The sequence below is a fragment of the Pezoporus wallicus genome, unplaced genomic scaffold (assembly GCF_028554395.1).
Source record: "Pezoporus wallicus isolate ANWC-B61680 ecotype Strahan unplaced genomic scaffold, APGP_CSIRO_Pwel_v1 contig_3812, whole genome shotgun sequence".
Taxonomy (NCBI): Eukaryota; Metazoa; Chordata; class Aves; order Psittaciformes; family Psittacidae; genus Pezoporus; species Pezoporus wallicus.
The window spans coordinates 1-22,796 of record NW_026639618.1 but is presented as its reverse complement, the minus strand read 5'-3'; the positions used below and the strand labels follow the sequence as shown (position 1 = coordinate 22,796).

Genomic DNA, 22,796 nt, shown 5'->3' with positions numbered 1-22,796 from the left:
AGGTGCAGTTGCTTTTCTGCTTGCTACACTTCTCCCCTAGATTCCTCCTGCTTTCCCTCCCCTTAAGTAACATGCCCACACATCCTCTTCGGAGTGTTTTTTTTTTCCTTTGAACAATGCAGCCAAGGGTCATGATTAATCACAGGGTTTTCCACACTCCATTTCCTTGCTCATTGTCCCGTGCCACTTCTTGAAAACCTTATCTTTATTAGCTAGTCTTATCACAACTTGATTACACATTAACAGAAACTCTCCTTACTCAGCAGGATTTCCTTGGGATTGCATTGCTTTCAGCTTCAGAAAGCAGCTCTGTGGGGTGAGCCACTCCACTAGAGCCAGCCTAGGAAGTTATCGATCTCATTTAAGATGCACGAGGGGACATGCAAAGCTGTAGAATGACTTTGAGGAACTGGCAGGAGCATATTTAGAGGACAAAACATTTCTATATGGGAGCAGATGCATTACGCTTACATTGTTTGAATTGGCATTAAATTATACAGTAATTTTTTGGTCCCAGTGAGCTGTGCTTTAATAGCAGCTACAGAGCTATCTGAGATCCTTCAGCACAGGGACTGCATCCAGCTAAAACATGCCCCTATCCACTTAGCTACTCCACCAAGTAATACAGCTGTAGGGCCTATTGTTATCTGTCTGCTTTGAAGAAGTTAGACTGATAGGGTTCTTGGAGATTTACTAGACTTTCAAGTGCATTATCACCACACCCTGTACACCTCTGATAGTAGCAATGAAGGAGAAAAATCCTCCATCACCTTGCCTAGAAAGGTTAAATGTATCAATTGCTCTTGCCTTTTCTTCTGTTTTGAAATCATACATTATACAGAACTCACTGTTTGAAAAAGGCAGAGTGATGGGTGCAACAGAGGGGAAACTGCATTGTTAGAGATGAGAAAAGCTGTTTCTTAATACATGGCTCTCTGAACCCCCAAAATCCAGCTCTTGTGAAGGCAACAGTCCATCCAAGGACTCCACAGCCTGGTGGGAACTCCCCGTGCCAGACAGTCCAGGGAAGAAGTAAGCAGAGGTCACTGGTCAGCAACAGCCTCCCCTCTGCTTGGGAACAGTGGTATCTTTGCAGTGACATGCTATTGCCATGGCCCTTCACACTCTCCTCTGTTCCCAAAACAGCTCATACACATCTTCATGGGGTGACTCTGGAGAACAGAAACAAGGAGAAGGTATGAAGAATTCATTAGACATTCAGTTAACACCGCTAGAAAAAAAATGAGCAAGACTGAAAGTACAAAAGCTCTTCTGAAATAGCAGGAACAGGCTCTAAAATCACGTATGGTATTTGAGGACAATTACACTGAGTTTAACTAGTTACATTCATCAGGCCATCTGAGAGAGCAAGTAGCTGATACCTGGAAAACAGAGATGGATGTAAGCAATGGAGAGGTATTAAACTGGTTATCAGCTGCTGGGGAGGAAAGGGGGAGGAAGAGAGAGAGAAAGACTGGTAATTTACTGCCTCTATGACAGCCAACAGACGAAGCAAGAAAAGATTATAAATTGCTATAAACCCAAGATTGCTACTGGGCACATGATCTTAAGTACCAAGACTCAACTTCTCAGTATGGTTTGGAGCGCTTCTTTATATACGATGGCTGTCACAGGAGGTAATGGATGAAGAGTTCCTGTTACAGCCTGCTCAGGCTTTCCAAATTGATGTGGATTTACATTTTGCAGGTGCATCTGATGGTTCTTGTAAGTCTTCCCTGCCTCTGCAGAACACCAGCAGCTGGTGCAGGTACAACGCAGTAGAGCTGAGAACATCCCTCTTCCTCCTGTGCTATTGAGAAACATTAAATTTGGCCTTAACTCTTTTGAGTGCGGTTTCAGATCAGAAAGAGGAAAGGGAGATTTAAATTAAATAATACTGCTGTAACTAAAACATGCAGGAAAACTGAAAGTGGGATTGTACCTACCCCAATGAGGGCAGCAGACATGCTAGGAAGCTTCCAGCAGGAATGCAGAAACTCTCTGCCCAGAAGCTATAGTTTCTAAAACCTCTCCAGGTTCTCCGTGCTCACAGAGCAAAGGAGTTAGAAACCTGTTGACATTGATCCAACATGCATGTCCCATCTCGGGCAAGAGACACAAATATATATGTTGGATTGATTTACTGCAGTGAAAAGTCACCACTACAACATTTCTGGAAACGAAGGCTGCAGAAGTGTTTTGCCCCAGTCGAAATAGCAGGCTCTGATTTCAGCTTTTAAGGGTTGATTTGAGCTCTAAAAGCAAACAGAAAACCCATTGTATCTTCTGACCTAGCTGAAAAAGTTATTTTAGATGTAAAAACCTGAAGCATTTAATCATCACCAGTATAATCCAGTTGAAATATTCTCCTGTTGCAAAATCTGCCCCCTACACACACAATTCCAGTGCAGCACACGCAAGTCAGCTCTCCAGCTAGAATCTTCCCTTACTTTCACGCTAGGAGTCACCTTCCCCTCTACAGCCTTCAGCAACAGCAGTTTACATCCCGAGAGGCTTCCCTGAAACTCCTTGGGAAAGGCTGTACCCAAGAGCTGTCAACCAACCACATCCTCATCCTTGCCTGTCCTACTCCCTTCTGGGTTGTGCAACCCCACCAGCTCACCACAGCCAACTCAGGGAAGTCAAATAAAGCAAGCTGTCAGCTCACACCTGGCACTCTCCTTCCTCTTAATGCAGCTCCCACAGATCCTGGTTTTGTGTGTAGGTGTGCTGGTCTCCCTGGGGAGCCCCTGCCCCTGGCTACATGCACCTTGGACTATTAAAGCCAAACCACAGCTAGAGAGGAGCACATCCATCGCTGTGAACAAGTGGAGACTGCTTGGGCTTGAGCATTGCTAAGACAGTGCTGCAGAGTAAATACTGCTGTACTGCACAATCCAGAGCACTGACTTCAGCAGAAGTTGTAACTCTTTCAACAGTTTTGCTCTTCTGCTTGTAGATCCTGACCAGCATCTTCTAAGACTATCAGTCCCTGTAAGATTTAATGTTTTCTGAATTGACACAACACAAGGGCTAAAAGAACAATACAAGCTCTTTATGCCATTGGTTGCATAAAGCTTCGGGGTGTTCAAGTTTCTTGATGCCCCCAAATCTTGCTGTACTTTTCCAACATTAACTGTATTTTTATCTCAAATTACATACCTTGGGGAAGAAGGGCAAGATGGAACAGAGAACAGGACAAGACTAACTTTGCTACTGGTTTATACATTAAAAAACCCAAAACCCTCTAGCATCCAGGCTTCAAATCAGCTTTAAAGAAAATCATACTGTACATAAAAGCTCCTAAGTGAAAATACTGACATTAACATTGGTTACAGTTAACAATTTAGCTTAAGCCCCTAACCCAAACAAGGCCAACTCCCAAGGTACACACATTGCCATTTTCTTTTGCAATCGCTTGAGTTCATAACAGCAGTAAGTACAGAGTCAACAACCAACAGGCAAAGCAGCATTACAGACATGTGCTCAAGACTTCCTTCTAGAGAAAGGTTTATCCACAGTGCAGCTGCAGGTACAAACAGTAAACAACATCTCATCTCGCCCCTCCACCTGCTGTGGGGTTAAGGATTCAGTACGCGAGGACAGAGCATCAGGCATTGCTTCTTTTTTTCAGCCTGAATGGAGACTGCCACTTTCTGAGCCCATACTGGGGGGAAAAAAGCACTTTGAAAAACACAGAACATTCTTTGATCAATGACTATAGTCCTCAATAGAATCTTTTTTCTTCCCATTCTCAAGTGCAGTTAAAAACCAACTTCTCAGCATCTTTAGATCTCTTCCTGATTGATTTATAATGTATTTTATTCCAAAAAGCACTACCTTAGGCTTCCCTACCTCAGGCTTCCCTACCTCATACATCCACCAACACACATACATTCCTTTTGGAACCTCAAGACTCAACAGGAGGGTCTCCCTGACAGTTCTGTCTGACCCTGTCCTCTGTGCAGTAAATACTCAAGTGCACCTTGCCACTGAATCTTGTTAAACCACTGTCACATTTACTATCAAACCTTGTTTTACATCAGTAAACATATTGCTACTTCTCTCTTATGAGTGAAGTGCATCACTCCATCCGCGACAACAGGCAGCATCCTCACATCTCCGGTTACCACAAGTCAATGAAACCATCAACGCGGTGATTCATCCACTGCCCTTTAATCCACGGCTGGTCCAAGGGAGTAAATGCACACATCCCTTTTAAGAAATAAATGTAAACATTCAGATGAAAGAAAACTGCTTGTGGTGGTTTTGATTTAAACACTGCCTCCAGTTGCCATGGCCTTCATCATGGTACACTTACGCCTGGTTAGTAGTGCAGAGAAACCTGGCCTTCAGAGCTGATGTGAGCTCTAATGGCATTTTGCAAGAGCTTTGTCCTTGAGAGAGGGAACAAAACAAAAAACCCAAACCAGCTTCAGGCACCAGTTAAGGTTTCATCATCACTCTTTCCCCCTCCAACATCAAGAAGATTCTGCAGAGGGCTTGCCAGCATCCCACAGTTACTGTTCCTTTTATACAACTTTTGCTCACAAGTACTGTAATCTCTCCTCCTAGACCACGTTCCAGATGTTAAAAGGGTGAGCCACTGCTGTGAAGAAAGTCCTTTCACCAACCAAAGTGTGCTTGAAAATACAAGCAGCTGAAACGTTTTTCATCTTTTAAATTCTAGAAAACGTATCAACTTTTAGATGCAAGTACTTCTGCTTAATATGCACGCATTATACATTTAACTGAACAAAATCATGACAATAGACTCAATTTTGAATTTCAAGTCACACTGTTACTATCATCCATGGCAAAACAAGAATCTAGGGAAGCACAAAACAAGAAATGCCATTTACTACTACAGGCGAAGAACACTTTCACCAAAATTAGCGCTCTGCCATACTACAGCAAGTACAAATTAATCCATCATCCTAAGCCTAGCACGGAACAAGGGAGACTATGAATCATCTTCATTTTATGGATGCAGAAGAGGATTTACAAAACCATTAAGTGACTTGTTATAGCAGAGGCTTCAGACTGTAAATCAGCATGTACCTCTCCAGCTCACTACCTTAACCATCAAGGCAAAGCAGCTTCCCCCCCACCCCCGATAAGGTACCCAGTGATACATAAACACAGATGGAATCTTATATTTCAAACAATATGCATTTCTTCAAATTAAAGCCTCTCAGTTTTCCCAGTGTGACAATTAGATGACAGAATGAAGCAACAGGTTCCATTTCTCATGAAGTCACTGGCAACACCACATTACCAAGTTGAGTTGAGTTGAGCTGTCGCCAAGACAGAGCGATAAGAATGAGAGATGAAGCATTTTAGAATCATTTGATTTCATATTCCTGGCTCTTCTGCTGACTCTATGCAGCTGGATCAAAATCAAAAGGCACATACATGCCACACTGTTCTGTCTGGTGTACTTAATATGGACCAAGACTTTCCAGTTCAAACAGCACAAGTCCACAATCTCTTTTTGGGGACTCTATAGTATTAAACTGGACAAGCGGAGTCAGATGAACAAAGGAGTCATTCAGAGGATGCTCAATGTGTCTCCAAATCAGCCAAGAGCCTCAAAAAGAATTCTAGCAGCTGTGCACATCTGGCTGGACAGAGAGAGCATACTGCAGAATACCAAGCTTAACGCTAGGAAAAGCGAGTGATCTCTATCAATCCCACAAAGTCTGGAGGTGAGCAGAAGGATGTTTCCTCCCAGGGGACAATAAAGGATGAATAATCAAGTGTACAAAAAAAGCTGTAAAATGTAAAAAGCCCAGGAAGGACACAGACTGCCAAAACTCATGGTGATAAACAGAGACAAAGAAAATGCCTTTACAATTTTGCAACTGATCAGAGAAGACAATGCTCCCACCCAAAAGCAGGTCATTTTCTTGAGTACTTTTCTCAACAGCAGGAGGTGGTGTCACAGTGCAGCTGCCAGGCACTCCCCAGAGACACGAAGATCACAAGGCTTGACTTCAGCTGAAATATGATTTAGTGAAAGAGACAGCAACAGAGATTAAAACTTTAATTTAAAACTTTGCCAACAAAAATTTGATTACAAAAAGGGAAATTATCTGTACAAAATAAGAAAAGAGGTACTCATTTAACAAGAGACCATCACTGTCAGCATACACTGGAGGATGAACAGTGCTTCAGGTCAAGTGACAAGTGAGAAACGAATGAACCAAGCTCATAATATGGAATTCCAAAGTGAATTTTCCATAAACCAATGTAAATTGACCTGAAGCAGCTCAAAAGCTAATCAAGACTTATCAGAAGTCTACTTTCCTTGCAAACCTTTTTCTCTTAATTTAGGGAAGCAGGATGTGCTAGAAAGCAAGAGCCAGGACAGTGCACTGAGCCAGGACAATGACTTTTGCCATGCTTCCTCCCACTCAAACCTTCCCTCTGGCCTTCTCTACAAAAGTGCTTTGCAATTTGAGCATGCCAGGGGTTTAGCTGAGTCACAAACTATTGCATCTTCATGTAATAGTTAAGTCCTGACTCAAAATGAAAACAAATGTTTTGGAGACAGTGATATTACTATGACTAAAATGACCAGCTGCATCATGACTCCTATATAAACGAAGGTTCTCAAAATTTGTACTTTGAGCATCAAATGACATTGTCGGTCAATAATAGATGAATATTTACAACACTGTGGAGTCTTCTCTTCTGCCTGCATTTTATACAGGGACAAGAGCATTGTTAAAACTCATCACTGAATGGACAAAAATGGCAGGTGAGTTCTGAACTCCAAGTTTCTGTAAAACCTAAGCACACAATGAGATCATTACCAGCCTTCTACACTTTTTGAGAAGCCAAATCAAAACCTTGAGCTGCTATAAAGAAATGGAGCATGCACTTTTTTCAGGCAACCCAGCCTGAAAAAACTTCCAGGCCAACTGCTTGCTTTTCACTCAGTTCCATGTCATATAGCATTGACAAGTTCTTAAACCTTCAGAACCCAGCTTTACTGAAGAAACAAAGCAGTAATAAAAACATTTTGGCCCAGATTCACTTCACCTACTTACAGATACCTGAGACACCTAAGCTGGGGAAGAACAGCTTTCTGTGCTCTGCCAACCCAGTAAAAAAACCTTGCTAAAGGGAAATTTGGTCAGAGATTTGACTCTCATCCTAGTGAGAGTGCTCTTCTTTCTGAAACTATAAACCAAAAAGTAACCAACTGTATTGCAACTCAGAAGCCTTGGTTAAGCTCAGAGTAATTGTGTTCCTGGCTTCAGTGTTGTCATTTATGTGAACCCAAGCCTTACCTTGCTCACTAGCAGCTCCCATCTAGGGGAGTTGAGGACAGCTACTTTTAAGAATGCCATGAGACATGCATGAATCTTCCTTACAGCTGAGAAAACTGAGGTAAGTAAGAAGTTTACTCAAGTTCATGCAGTGAGTCAGTAACAACCGCACCTTGCAGCTTCCTGGATCTTCACCCTGTGCTCTACCCATGGAACCCACTATGAGGAAAATTACTCTGTACAGAATCATTCCCTTTTCCATGCCAAAATGTTTCACCAAAAGTAATAAACAGTGTATGCGATGTCTTATTTGACAATGAAAGAGTCCTGAAGTAAAAAAAACTGTTCTACTGTATCTTGACCCTGGAAAAAATTATTTCCAGCTTCGATTCTTTGATGTCTTAAAGCTTTAAAGTTGAAGATTCAGATAACAAACATAATGCTGCAGTCAGTACCCTTTACATTAACCACAATGATAAGTTACATGTTCTAGCTTAAGAGTATTTGTGCTACCCAATTTTGCAATCAAAATAATAACCTTGAAGCCAAGAATTCACAGATCTTAGGGGAAAAAAAAACAAGCCAGCTAACTTCATTGTGAACAGAGCAAGCCTTATAATATGCCATGAAGAGTTCAGAGATTTCAGTCCTGTTAATATGTTATTGCCATTTCAAATGAAAGCCCTCTTATCCTTAGTCTTTCCCAGCCCATGCTGTAGCAAGTAGGACAGCACAGCAAGAAAAAAAGAATCCCCTCAAAACACAGCCTAACAATGGAAATGAAACATTAGCACTTTGCTTTATGAATGCAGAAGATAACAAATAATGTTTCCAAAGACCCTGGGACTCCAGTACAGCTATGGAAAAAGTCAGCCTCCTAAACTCAGGGGTTAGTTTGAATCATCTGCCTCACACTGGATTCTTACCCTACCGGTCAACAAAGCTTTCAATATACCAGGTGAGACATACCATTAGCTTGCTCCATCCCATCACGGAATAAGATGGCATAATGGATGTCTGTTGTGACACACAATACTGTATAAAGAAGGCTTTTTTTAATGGCAGAATCAAATTGGACACTACTGGCTAACCTGGAGTAAGATCTACATTTTTCCCTTCTGGAGTTTTTTATTTTTTCTTGAACCAGAAACATTCTTTTTTATCAGTTAAATCCAACAGTACTACAGAGAGCTCAGTTCTTAAGCATGCTCTGCACCAGGAAGGGTTGGTTCTACGTCCAATTAAAACTGAAGAGTTGGTGTTTTCCAAGGGCAGGAGTTCTTCACTGGTCACCTAGCCGGAAACCTTGGCCCCAGTTGTGTCTTCCACCACCCTGCTGATCTTCTGCAGCTCTTCTCATGCTAGCAGGTGGGACACCAAACCCCGACACTCCTCCTCTCCTATTTGGCAGCCAGCGATACCTAGGACAAGCCAGAAGAGGAGAGAGTTTGAGAAACAAATGTACCTTGGGGGTAAATGCCAGGCTACTTTTCCATGCACTTCCTTTTAGCTGCCAGGCTTCACAGTAATACTGGCTTTTCACAGTTTAATTCTCCACAGAATTCTTGCCAAATCTAAGCCCTCAGCACAATGAGAAATGAGAATTGTGGGGAACTTTCATCTCTGGGATATGGTTAAATAGAATAATCCAAACATAAGGGAAAAACCAGAGTGATCTAACATACAGCTTCTGCATTTTGCACGGGATGCCACCAATGCATAGTCATTTCAGCTCTATAACACACCAAACTCCTGCAAATCCCTTGTTGAATTTGACAACTAAAATCTGGAGCTCACACATAAAACCCAGATTCCTTTATACAAGAAAAATATTCCTGTATAGAAAAAGTTGTTCATTATTGTATTAAATGTACCTGTAATTCATCACAGCATCTTTTTTTTAACAAAACATTAGAGTGCAAAGGCAGAATTTATCCCTTTGTAGAGATATTTGCAGTACTTCTGTTCCTGCTTCTCAAATACAGAGAAAAATTAAATACACCTATGAGGAATCAAGAAAATTGCACATCACTAACAAGATTGATGGCAGTTTCAGAGCTGTTATTACCTTGAAAGACATTTCAAAAAATCATTTTGTCTTCTAATCTTTATGGAAAATGTGGTTTACCAGAAGGGCTTGAAAACTCAAACATGAAGTTGCTTACTCACTACAACTTGTACAGAAAGTATAACTGTAATTCAAGTTTGCATCTTCTATAACATAAACTACCTGCTTATGTTATAAAAACGGTTAACCGAGTTGCTATCTAAAGTTTGGTAGAGAAGGAATATTTACAACCCAAAAGGGCAACTGAAGCTACAAACTTCAGCTTCTGATGTAGCACTTAAATGCCAGAAGAGTAAAAAAGCACTTCAGAAACCAAGACAAGCAGTCTCAGTCAAGGTGACTGCTAAGGACTGTAAAACAGAAAACGTATTTTAGACCTGAACAAGTATACAACTGACTCCTACTATTGTTACAGGTTGCTGAACTGGTAGCTACTGTAATGATACATGGAAATACAGATAAAAGATCACTGACAGGAGAAAACTGGGGGTTTTATGGTAGTATCTGATAATTCAGATTCACTTTACTACAGCTCAATTCAAAAGCAGAACTATGACTTTTACTCTCACTCTTTGGAGTCGGTAAAGGACACAAGCCATCCATAGAGGTAACAAAGAACTCTCACATGGGCCATTTACAAGAAACTCAACATTTTTCATGCCTCAGCAGCACAGTCAATATGACAGTCTGAAGCAGGCTGATTTAGCAAAGTATATCACACCTTACAATCCCAGTAAATATGTCTGATGAACAATACAGAAAACTGGACCAAAGAAACAGTGAGCTATAGAATAAAGCCAGCTTACAGGAACTGAGGTGTGGACAGAAAATTCCTTCCTCCCAAATCCATTGGATATTTAAACATTAAGAAGAAATACAGATGTCCAACCAAATTTCCTATCAGCTCATTGATGACTCTGCAAGGCAAAAGAAAAAGAACTGTTTCACAAATTGCCTTCTCTGAAAATAAATGAGTGCCCATCTTCTGCCAGTTACTACTGTTCACCTGCCATGGGCATTGCTGAAAATTTCCCTTCCCTCAGCATTTTACAGCCGCTTCTAAAGATGAGCCAGCCTTCTGTGCCAACACATCCACAGGCTATTCCACCCTCCCTTCCAAGCCTTCTCTACAGTCTGCACTGAAAATGCAATTAAATACTTGTTTACACCAAGGAATTAGACCGTACAGCCATTAGTGTCCCAAATAATAGTCTGTTGAGCTTGAGAAGTTACTGCTGTTTTCACTGGACAACCTGTCTCCTGCTGTACTGAACTGTTTTGTTCCCAATTCTGCAAAAACACTGCTGAATGGAGGCCCTTGAGTATCTTCTGCCATGCATAGAAACAGTAGGTATCTAACAGCAAGCAGTTTTCTCAAGTGACGGATGAGTCAGTAGGAGGCACTGCCAGAAAAGGGAATTTGGTTTTGCTGTACCATCTCCTCCTTTTATAAATCAACCACGTAACTTGTTATTATCACTAATTGTGTTACAGCGGCACCAAGAGGCCCAAACCAATTGAGGGCACCAATAAGAAAGACCGTGCACAGAGGGGATTTGTGCATCATGGAGTTTAGTCAAAGAAACCCAAGACAGACCAATGAATTCAGCAGGTGCTAATATGGCACTCTATTGCCATTTTTCCTTACTTCACAAGCTGGTAAAAACATCATGTTGGGCAAGGCTGTGAGGAAAAGTAGTAACAGCACTCTCAGAGTCAAGCTAAATTTGTTTCTAAAACTAGTAATGATGGTTGGTCATACAAGGTGATATCTTTCTTTACTGTCCAGTACTCTTTGGCCAGAAAAAGGCCTAATGCACAGATTTACTAGAAAATAAACCAATTTTTTATTACTTTCCCCTCACCTACATTCTGTAGCTCTCACATGCATCTTTCCTCTTCACTTTTATCTTAAATGTCCACCAAGTAACACTAAGCATTGTCAGATTATACAGCTTTAAGCCTCTTATTTTAATATCACTTCTAAATTCAGCAATAAGTTCAACAGCCATAAAAGCTTTTATAACTTCAAATTTGCCGTATAAATAAATACATACGATCCACCAATGATATAGTTGAATCCCAGAATAACCCATGGAAGGTAACAGGCCTGAAAAAGAAAGTAATGAAGACAGAAGTTGTAAGTACAAGTTAAGGATGTACTTAAGGTTTTAAGGATATAAACCTGCTCAGCTTCCCACTGCACTAAGAAGTGTGATTATCATCTCAATGTTGTAGGCATTACACAAACCCTTTTATTACCTTAAGCAGATTCTATCTAACAAGGTAGGATACTCCAAACTAAGCCACCACTAACATTGTCAGAAAAATATCACTCATTTAAACTTTCTAAGTCTTCTGCACTCTATGTTCCACAGCACACTTCCATCTCAAAGTCCTAACATTTCTGATTTTAAGAAGGTCTGGAAACAATGATCAAAAGACTTCACTGGAAGATCTGGCAGAAACAGATGAGGCTGCACAGGAACAATTTAAAGTATCAACATTTTGTCACTTTGGTGTCACTATATTCAGCTTTTATCCAGTTGAATATTTATCAGGAATTTTTTCCCCTCTTTTCAGACTGATAAATCTCAGTTGTCACGACATCTTTCAGTAAAGCCACACTGCATGGAAGACCATGAAGAAATTTCATCTTTGTTGTATCTCAAGCTATGTGAAAGCATGGGACATCTTTAGTAAGAGAAAATATAAATGTTTTACTCCTCATCTTCATGTGCATCTTCTGGGCATAAACCTTTCCAATATCCTGTCTGACGTACCTTAAATCTTGTTCCAAACCAAAACGATACAATCATGTCTCTGTTCAGCTGGGCCCACACATAAAGTACTGACATGATGAGTGGAATCATCAGCAACTACAATGTCAAAAACAAGGCAAAAAGTTACCATTACTTGCACAGAAGCCTGAGAAACTTAAACAGGTAGCAGAAACTATAAGCTTCAAAATGACTTATAAGCATGATACATCAGCAAAAGCTTAAAGACTGCCCCAGAATCTCTGCCATCATGTGTCATAGATCTGTTCAAAGGTATTGAGAAAGTTAAGCAGAAGAACCTACTTGGTCATTCTCTTTTGCAAGACCATGCCAAAGCAAAGGGCTCCAACTTGCACCCAGTGAAAGAGCAGCTGTGGCAAACTCTGTTCCCAACTGCTTGATAGCATACCTACACCAGAGTCAGCGATGTGCCTGTGCCACAATCCTTTCCATCACAACCCAGGGCACTAACCCAAACACACTCATCTGGGGCAAAGCTAATACATCAGATGAAGTCCTACTCCACCAAATTGCCAGCTATGTCCCCCTCAGGGCACCACAGAGGGAAGGTGCATGAGTAAATCACCACTTCAGAGTACTGCAGCCAGCCTTGGCAAAGCCACCTTGGAAGAGCTTGGAGTTAACCCATGCTCCATGCCAGGAGATGAGACCGTTTCAAATACCTCTTTACTGTGACTATGTATTAGCTGATGGGCTATTTCTAGTGAAACAAATACAAAGCGCTATTTAAACTATGCTGATTTCTGAACCTAGAGACAGACCGTGCCAGCAATATTTCTGTGAGCTGGTTTAATGCTATGAGCCAGCTGATGTGTTTGGAAGAGAGGTTAAAAGTCATCCCTTCAGGGGTGCCACTATTCAACAGGTTTCATGCTAAAGCCAGCACACGGGCACCAGTCCAGCTTTCCCCACGCCCTGCAGTGCACCAACAGCCTGACTCATCACACAAGCACCTCTGGGTCTTTATTTAAACTATTTTTATTTTACTGGAAAAAGAAAGTAATATCTAATTTCTTAAAGTATTAGAGATGACAACAGAGGCCCAGCTATCCTACTCTACCTTCTCACTTTCAAGCAAGCCGCTCAATACAAGGAAAAATCCCTTATTTGGAAGAAAAGTACATCTGCACATAAATCAACTAATTCTCTTTTAGGCAATACTTTATATGCAGATATAAAACAATTTTAAGTACCTTTATAAAAAATACAAATCAATACAATCAGTCTAAAATTCATGCAACACATGGGTGGCTTCAGAATGCTTTTAAAGAATTTTGGGGCACCTTCCCCACAGCAGAAAAGGTTGAAGTGGCTTTATAAATAGCCCTTAAACAGAGCTCAGCGTTGACTGCAGATGCACAATCCCTATTTCTGTCTACCAGGGGAGCCTGAGAAGTGATCTAATAAATTCTAAGATAATTTTGTACAGAATATTAGAGATATTAGTATAGGCTTTGAGTGACAGGGACATAATGAGATGAGAACAGCAGAGGCAGGCCGAAGACATGCAGTTATCTGATACTCTGTTGTGTCCAAGAAACACTCCTCCATTTCCCCCTTAATATCTGGGGAGATAAGAACTACCTCAGAGAAACTGATTCTTTAGACTAGTATTTTAACTATTCTCGTGAGGATTTTGCACTTCACAGTTCTGATCTGAATCTGAAGCTGCATTTTTCCCCCAGAAGATCTTCTGTTGGCAAATAAAAGGCAGACTAAATTTAAGACTAATGAACCCAAGAATCATTTTTAGATAAAAAAGTAAGAATGCAGATCCACATTCAACAGAAGAAACAGAGCATAGGTGACATCTTGTGTCCATTTTAGTAAAAGACTGAATGCTTCCTGACTGCACAAAGAGCCAGTATTCACTCCTTGACTCCCAAACTAAGTTAGGAATGGCAGAGTCAGATACAGGCTTGTAATGCCAGCTGAGGCTGACCCAAACTTAAAACCTAACAATACACACACAGCAGTCCATTTTGATACAAATTAAACCAGCCCAGCTTAACTATATCCCACAGTTATGTCGATAATGCTCTCTATAAAGTCATTATGCAGCCAGAAAGTTCCATAAGCTTATTATATAAGAAACTGTCCCACACTTACCTGCATGTCCATTGCCAAGCCAGTTATCTACCATTGCACCATTGAGGAAAATGCAGTAAAACCTGATAGACTAGAATAAAACAAAGCTGCACACACACACTGAACACATATGCAAAAACCTTTAATGTTTAAAACTGTGTAGTATTAAGTTAACCACTGGAAAAAATGCAAAACCTCCAATGATCTACAGATTTACACAGTTTCAGTAACTGCTTTTCAGTAGCTTTTCAAGCTACCTCCTCAAGTCATTATTCCCAAGGGCTGATGGACTGGCCTTTCCTCCCTGATGAAATCGGCTAACTACAAACTCCATCAGTCCATCCATAAAAGCCTGTTACAAGTTTAACAGGTGGATTCTTTCATTAGTTTTTTTAAAGACTAAAGTGTTGGTTTTCTAACTAAAGAAATACTGGATCATTAAAAAAATACCAATATATTGACACTGAGTCACAGTGAAAAAAAATAATTTGAAGGCTTTTTATAGTACTCTGCTACCTTGGAACCCAAAGGATCTGCTTGCTGTAGTTAACTGCTGAGCAGAAACAACTGCTGAAGAATTTTGCTATGATCAGAATGCTTTTAACAGTTCATGAATACATATAAAATAGCATCAAGCATTTTCCCAGATCATGTTTCCAGGTTGCTCCTTATATCACATAGGGAACAAGCAACTGGAAGCTCTTAAATGACCACGTTGAAAGTCAAGTCACAATCAGATTCACCTAATAGCTCACAGGCAACAGCCTGCAATCACAATGCAGCTGGTAGTTTTCTTAACATAAGTAAATGCATGTTGTTTGCCTGGTTACTGCTGTGGTTCAACAAGACTAGCAAGAGCAGCAATTCCCTCCATACAGTGGAATGCAACTGGAGATAGTTATCTATTGATAAAGGCAACAGCATTTCTACAGGCTAGCTCTCCTGGCTCTATCTGGTTCACAATGTCACCACCCCCTTTTTTCCAAATGCTGTGCCACCTCAAATTGCTACAAAGAAGTGACAACAGCACAGAATGGGAGCATCTCCAAGGATGGAGGTCCCACAACACCTCTTGACAACCCATGCCAGTGCTGGACTTTCCTTACAGTAAAAACAGTCTTCCTTACATTTAAACGGATTTTTCTGAGCTTCATTTTGTGCTGGTTCTCTCATGTCCCACCACTGAGCACCAGTGAGAGAAGCCTGGTTCCATGTCCTTTACTTCCTCCCACATTAGGTATTTATTCACATGGAGTACTGCATCCAGCTCTGGAGTCCTCAGTGCAGGAAAGACATGGACCTGTTGGGAGCTGGTCCAGAGGACAGACACAAAAAGGATCAGCAGGATGAAACACCTCTCCTATGAAGACAGGCTGAGAGAGTTGGGGCTGTTCAGCCTGAAGAAGTCTCGAGGAACACCTTATTGCAGCCTTTCAATACTTTGAGGGGGCTTATAAGAAAGATGGGGACAGACTTTTTAGCAGTGCCTGTTGCAATAGGACAAGGGGTGATGGCTTCAAACTAACAGAGGGCAGATTCAGGCCCGATATAAAGAAGAAGTCTTTTATGATGAGGGTGGTGAACCACCACCTACAGAGAGGTAGAGGTAGTAGATGCCCCATACTTGGAAACCTTCAAGGCCAGGTTGGATGGAGCTCTGAGCAACCTGATCTAGTTAAAGATGTTCCTGCTTACTGCAGGGAGTGGGAGGTTTGGACTAACTGACTTTTAAAAGTCCCTTCTAACCCAAACTACTCTCTGGTAAGACACCCCTGAGCCTCCTGTTCTCCAGGCTGCACAACCCCAGAGCTCTCTCAGCTTCTCCTTATGTGACAGATGCTCCAACCCTTTAATCACCTTTGTGACCTTTCACTGGACTCACTCCTGTATGTCCATGTCTCTCTTGTATTTGGGAACCTGGAGCATGATGCAGCCACCCCCGTACATCTCACAATGGCTGAACAGAGAGGAGCAATCACCTCCCTCAAGCTGCTGGCAATGCTTTGCCTAGTACAGCCTATGAGGCCAGTGGCCACCTTTGCCACAACAGCACATTGCTGGCTCAGGGTCAGCTTGGTGCCCAGGAGGACACCAGGGCCTTTTCTGCCAAGCTGCTTTGCAGACTGTCAGTCCCCTAGCCTCTCCTGGTGCTTGAGGCTGCTCCTCCCCAGGGACAGGATAACTTCCCTTTACCAAGCTTCATGAGATTCTTGACCAACACATTTCTCCAGCCTCAAAAGGTCCCACAACCATCTGGTCTTTCAACAACTCCTCCCAGTTTTTGGTATCCAAAACTGAAAAGAAAATTCAGCAAAACAGCAAACTTCATGAAAAAACCTGTTTACCCACAGTCCTAAACCAAGAAGTACAGTTTCTTCAGGAAGTTGGCTCAGTGCACTCCTTTGACAAACGCAGCTGACTTGTACCCAGTAGGTAAAGGGTCTCTCCATAAGCCACCTGAATTTCCAACTCAGGGATTAGCAGAGATCAGACCTATTTGCACAGGACAACTTCAACACACTAAATTCACTCATGCAGCAACCCCTAGAAGTATCTAAATGAAGGAACAGAGAGAACAACCACAGAATCCCATACAACATGATCTGAACTTTATGTAACCAGAATTCTAGACCCCAGATCACATACTTGTATTAGTAGGTATGCACATGTAGTAGTATTCTCCCTGCAAATCACTTGCTACCTTTCCAGAGATGAAAAACTCACCTGTGAACATTTGCGACATTATAACACTGTTAGTTGCTAACAGTTGCTATGGTCTTTGAACATATTTCAGGCAGAAACAGGAGAACCAAAATATTCTAAGTTTGATGATGAGCAGAAGGATACAACAATGCAGATCCAGTTAAACAGCAGCATGAACATGTAATCTGCTGGCCTTCCATCAAAAGCCCCTGTAAATAAAAAGAATTATTAGGAAAGATACTGAAATCTTGATAAGAAAATAAGAGGGTTTTTTTTTTTTACTTTAGGGAGTCTAAGAAAAGCTCAGCTAATAACAGTTGTGCCTCTGCATGTAGTCTGTGGTTTATCGTTTTTATTTAATTTTAAAAAGCCTTAAAATAGAACAACCTACAAACTAAAACTTAAGATATTCAGCCTACTGCATTAAGGGCACAGTGTTTCTACTTAAAAAAGAACACACTTTAATTCTGGAGATAAGTTGTTTTAACTTCATAGAACTTCAAAATAGAGTTGGACCCCATCCTTTGTAAGAAGCTGCCAGTCAGAAGCACACAATAAAGAAATACACTTGCACAGCAAAGGCAGAGACACCACGTTTAACAATAGAGTCATGTGAAAACCAGTCTTTACTTAGGCAAATTGCATCCGCTTTGCATCATCTGCTCAGACTCAAGAGATACGTTTTCATACTCCAGAAAAAATAATGTATATGACAAGGAGGGTACACGTGCAGATCATTCTGTTCCTTCTTCTAAGCTGAACTGTTTGCTTCATTCCCTATTTCAAATGTGCGTCAAATTTTTTCAGGACAGTGGAAATAAAAAACACCCACAGACAAAAACCAGAGTAACATTCCCTGCAGGTCGTACTTCATGAAATTACATTTAGATGCCCAGTTGAGTTTGGGACCTGGCAGAGACAAGGGTTAAACACACACACACACCCAACAGCTCCTTGCAAACATGAAAATCATAAGCTCTCAGTCTTGCAAACTGTGGCAAAGGGCAGCCATGGACCTCAGCATCTGAGCAAGACTCCTACCAACTGCCACATAGCCCCCCACAGACAAGGAAAACCTGAGAATACCACTGAAACAGACTCAAAGCACTCAGTGGCAAACTCAGCGTACTACAAACAATCTGAATTATGTGCTAACAATAAAACAAAATGCCTAGGAAGAAGACCACTGCTTAATGTTAGCACTGTTTGACTTTCTACAGGTATTTCACATGTCTCCCAAAAATGAAAGAAAAAAATCTATTAGCTTTTTGGAATAACTACAGGAATTCAACCTATGTAAACCAAAAGTCATATTTTAATCATTTTATTATTTAAGTTCAGCCATGTAAGTTACATGACAGGAGGAAAAAAAACCCACACAAAACATTTCAAAAATATTCTTTGAAAAGTTTTGAAGTTGGAGACTACATAAACTGGAAGTTTTTCCTTACCATTGCCATGCAATAAATAGAAACAAATAAAAAGGAAGCTGACTAACCCTATAGAGACTCAGCACAAGAATTCCTCCAGAATAGGAAGAAATCAAAGCAAATGTTATCCCCTTAAAGTTTTTCACTTCTCATTACCTAGGAGATTACTAAAAATAATACTGGACAAACTATTTAAGTTGACTTTCCAACATAAGAGGACTGAGCTACACACTGCAAAAAAGCTGAGCACAAGGGCAAGGTGAGCTCTAGCCCACTAGGTCCTTCAATAGGGCCCAGGGTATAATCCAGTCATCAGGGACAAGCTGCAGACTCATAACCTCATCATCCATACTGCTGGGGAGTGAGCTGCATATTCTCCTTTCCCTGTTGATATTTATTATGTTCTGCTCCAACAGAAACAAAACAAAATCCCACCAAGCTCCTTTCCTCAGGAAGCTACAGGTCAGCTTGTTCAGAAAGCACAAGCACAGTACAAAACCAGATGGGTATTTTTGACAGCTAAATTTGAAGCTAGCATGCAACACCAGTGTATGCTCAAAAAACCACGTGCAATCCTGAAAACAGAAGTTTCACTTCCTCAGTTCCACAGACAAAAGGAGGCATAGACCCATAGATCCATGCTGATTTCCATCTGTGAACATATTATCAGCAACTTAGACATCATCCACTCTCAAAAGGATTCAAACCTTTTTTTAGAGGGGAGGACTGATATAATCAAGAACTTCATTTATACACAGAAAAATTACTATAATATAAAAGGAATGCATTGATTCAAACAACAACAACACAGCTGACTTCCCAGTTTCAAAATCCAGATGCATTGTACAGCAGGAATGTCAATTTACTGCTGGAAGAACTAACTTCCTTTCATGAGACTTCTGCCACAGCACAACCAACCAGAGAATTTTGTAAGTATAAGACATGTGATGTAATTTGCCTATATTAATTCAGAACTCTTACTACACACAGCTTTGCACAGTAGCTGCCAGCACCCTCATGTGTTCACAATACACTGCAGAAATGGAGGAACTGTTTCTAGCTATTAAACTACTACTTACTTTAACTAAGAAAACAATCAAATGCAATCTGACAGCACTCCTCCATATCACTGTTACTATTACAGCTTACATGGGATTCTACAATGCTGTCTGGATGACAGGCTTAGCAGGGATCTCTTCTCTATGGTGGGACTTCCCAAACATCAGCGTGCAATGCATTTCCACTTACACCATCAGTTCTAAAACGACATTAGAATTACAGTGAAATTCTTATTCATCAAGGCTTTCAGAAGGAGCTTGGCTTTGCAAGTAATTTTTTACTTCCACTGAAAAAATTTCTCTCTAGCTTTAATGAACTGTGCAATGCAAAATGAAACCAGTTTTAAAGCTACCTTGTAACAACAATCCCTTTTTTGAAATGATCCATTACCTGGTCTCCTTTCTTTCACTCTTAATTTTTCCCCCTAACTGAAAATCCATCTTGTTCCTAGCTTTTTCACATTTCTGTTGGGCAGAGCATACACAAAATAACACAGGCAAGCATCCCTTTTAAAAGAAAGAAAAATCTGACATTGTTATTTTCTCAAGATGGATAAATCCATTGCTATATATGCTTTGTCATCCTTCTCTGTTAAAGGACGTCAGTCACAAGAAAACAAGAGGTAATGTCATGTTTTAATCTCCCTCACCCATTTCCTGAAATCCAACAACAAAAAGCACCAGGCCCTCCTATTGAAGCTTTGGGCAGTTCTGGTGTCCTCAACATAAAGAGGATATGGAGCTGTTAGAGCAAGGCCAGAGGAGGCCACAAGGATTATCAGAGGATGAAGCACCTCCCATACAAAGACAGGCTGAGAAAGTTGGGGCTGTTTAGCCTGGAGCAGAGAAAGCTGCATGGAGACCTCAGAGGCGCCCTTCAGTATCTGAAGGGGGCCTACAAGGGTGCTGGAGAGGGACTCTTCATCAGTGACTTTTGCGACAGGACAAGGGGTAATGGGTTCAAACTTAAATAGGGGAAGTTCAGGTCAAATATAAGGAAGGAGTTCTTTATTGTGAGGGTGGTGAGGCACTGGAATGGGTTGCCCAACAAAATAGTGAATGCTCCATCCCTGTTAGTGCTCAAGGCCAGGTTGAACAGAGCCTTGGGTGACACGGTCTAATGTGAGGCATCCCTGCCCATTGGCAGGGGAGTTGGAACTAGATAATCTTAAGGTACTTTGTAACCCTAACCATCCTATGATTCTAGAGTATCAAGTTCAGATCCTAAATGAACAGGCTCCCTGCCAAAGGGAAGGAGCCAGTCACAGACAGACCATTTTCAGAGTAGTTTCCCATTGACTAACATAAGCAGGCACAGAGACAAGTCACCTTTTTCATGATTCTGACCGAATCAGCTACAATGCCATCGCCACAAACGTTCCCAACAGAAGCTCTGATAGTGCTTAGTCTCTATCAACTCCAGGCAGAGTTCACCATGTGCATACAATTTAACAGATAACATACCTGTTTCTAATCGTGATGAATATTGATACAAGAAATACAAATTCACCAAGTAGAGAAATCCTGTTCCGGGTCCCACTGGGAAGAAGAAAGTTGCAGTTATCGGCCGCCAGATCTGTCCAGATCAAAAGAGAAAGATATATTTATACACTGTAGAATGAACACATATGCATAGCTTTCTTGCTCTCATTCGCTATCAATTACTTAGAAGATTAAGGAGATTAAAATAGCCCAAGTATCAATTATTGCTGCTTCAGCAGCTTTTACAGCTGGCTTTTTGTTTTGTTGATGGGTGGTTTTTTTAAATCTGACAAGCAAAGCTATTAAGACACAACTTCCCAGATTGCTTCCATCACATCTTCAATATTGAGTCTTTATTGCAGTGGAAAAGGGATAGGCTTGCAAGGATGCTACCCTGTTTTAAAAGCACCCATACAGAACCCATCCTTACCTGTTGAACAGAGGCCAAGAATTCACACAATAGCCTTTAGTGCTCCATTCCAGACAGCATACACTGCTCTGAGTGTGTTGCACCTGCTTTAGAGTCTCCCAGCTATCAATACTGGGCACAGCAAACTGCACGGCAGGGCACAGCAAGGGCAGAACATGTCTGGCCATTTGTGACTGAGCTTTTTAAGCAGCAACACCTCCAAATAGAGTACTGGGATCCTCACAGTTTCAGAAGGAATAAATTTTGGGGACAGTATGTGAAACCAACTACAGATAGCACTATCTTTTTTTTTTCCCACTCAGCCTTTTTCACTGAAGATATAATGAATGCATATAATATATTTTTAAAGGCTGGAATCTTTTATCTTCCTTCACTTTCATTTTCATTTTCAGTCCATCCAATGGGTGCTCTCCCCCTACACTCCACAAACCAGAACACTGTACCTGTAACCTCTCAGTGCGAGGAAAATGACTATAATCAGATTGCGACCACTTTTGATACTGCTAATACACCCAGAAACACTGCACATCTGAAACCTCGGGACTTTAGCTGTTAGTTTATGTCAACCATAGCTAGGCAAAGCAGCTGACAATCCCAAACACACAAGCGTTTTCAAATTCCCAGCAAGAAGCTGCAAAAGATGCTTTTCTTTAGCCTTGCCTCAGTAGCGTCAGAGCAACTGGTTTGGGACGGTTGCACATCTGCCTGTAACCCTTGTTCTCAAACTCAAAATCGCACAGCAGAAGCTGGGCAAGTCACCTGAAGTCACAACCACAGGTTTTATGATTGGTGCTTTGGCACAACCACAGGTGCCAGCCAAAACAATGGCCCCTAAAACCACAGGAGAAAAAACATACCAGATTCAGACAAAAGAGAAACTACAGGACCCCTGAGGGGCCCCAACCCTTCTTTCTCCCACCTAGGGTCCCGGGCAGGGCCAGGCACCACCGTCTGTCACCTTGGTGTGGAGCCCGGGGCCCGCAGAGGCAGACAACAGCTAACCCCGGTGCTCAGCCGCAGGCCTTATGTAGGTTATGCAGGAACCCGGATTCCCGCTGGAGGTGACCGCGGTGACTCTAACGGGCTGCTCGGTGGGCGATTCCCTCCGGGGCGGCAGGGACACGACCGGGGCCCAGACTCCGCCGCAGCCCTGGCCAGGCCGCTTACTACAACTCCCAGAATGCCCAGCGCGCCCCGGACCGGGCTCCCTCCCGGCGCGGGCTCCGAGGGGCACACCGGGAGCTGTAGTGCGGCCCGTACCTGGAAGCGGTTGATGAAGGCGTCGGACCAGAGGAAGAGGTAGACGGGGCTGACGAGGCCCAGTTTGCCGATGAGCGGCACCGCGATGGAGCCGGCAAACCAATAACGGGTGATCAGAGGGATGCTCCGGAACCAGTCTCCCAGGTCCGACATGTCGCTGGCGTTGTCACCGCCGCCGCGGCCTCGCTACGAACCGACC

General features: G+C 41.9%; 1 protein-coding gene across 1 annotated transcript; it reads right to left on the bottom strand.

Annotated features, from left to right (window-relative positions):
* Positions 1-6,031: 6,031 nt before the first annotated feature.
* On the bottom strand, positions 6,032-22,790 carry DERL1 (derlin 1). The gene is made up of 8 exons (XM_057415269.1): positions 22,598-22,790; positions 20,890-21,001; positions 17,082-17,146; positions 14,256-14,282; positions 12,129-12,224; positions 11,403-11,455; positions 10,152-10,262; positions 6,032-8,698 (listed from the first exon to the last, which is right to left on the bottom strand). Exons 1-8 carry the CDS (start codon positions 22,748-22,750, stop codon positions 8,560-8,562), a joined length of 756 nt encoding a protein of 251 aa, XP_057271252.1. The 5' UTR covers positions 22,751-22,790; the 3' UTR covers positions 6,032-8,559.
* Between the last annotated feature and the right edge of the window lie 6 nt (positions 22,791-22,796).

What these genes read in the sequence shown, in the direction of transcription:
- DERL1 (XM_057415269.1), bottom strand. Translation starts at nt 22,750, where the DNA reads ATGTCGGACCTGGGAGACTGGTTCCGGAGCATCCCTCTGATCACCCGT. An exon ending in CCTTCATCAACCGCTTCCAG is followed by an intron (nt 21,002 to 22,597) that starts GTACGGGCCGCA and finishes TGATCTGGACAG; the next exon opens with ATCTGGCGGCCGATAACTGC. An exon ending in GGTTTGGAACAAGATTTAAG is followed by an intron (nt 11,456 to 12,128) that starts GTACGTCAGACA and finishes TTTCTTTTTCAG; the next exon opens with GCCTGTTACCTTCCATGGGT.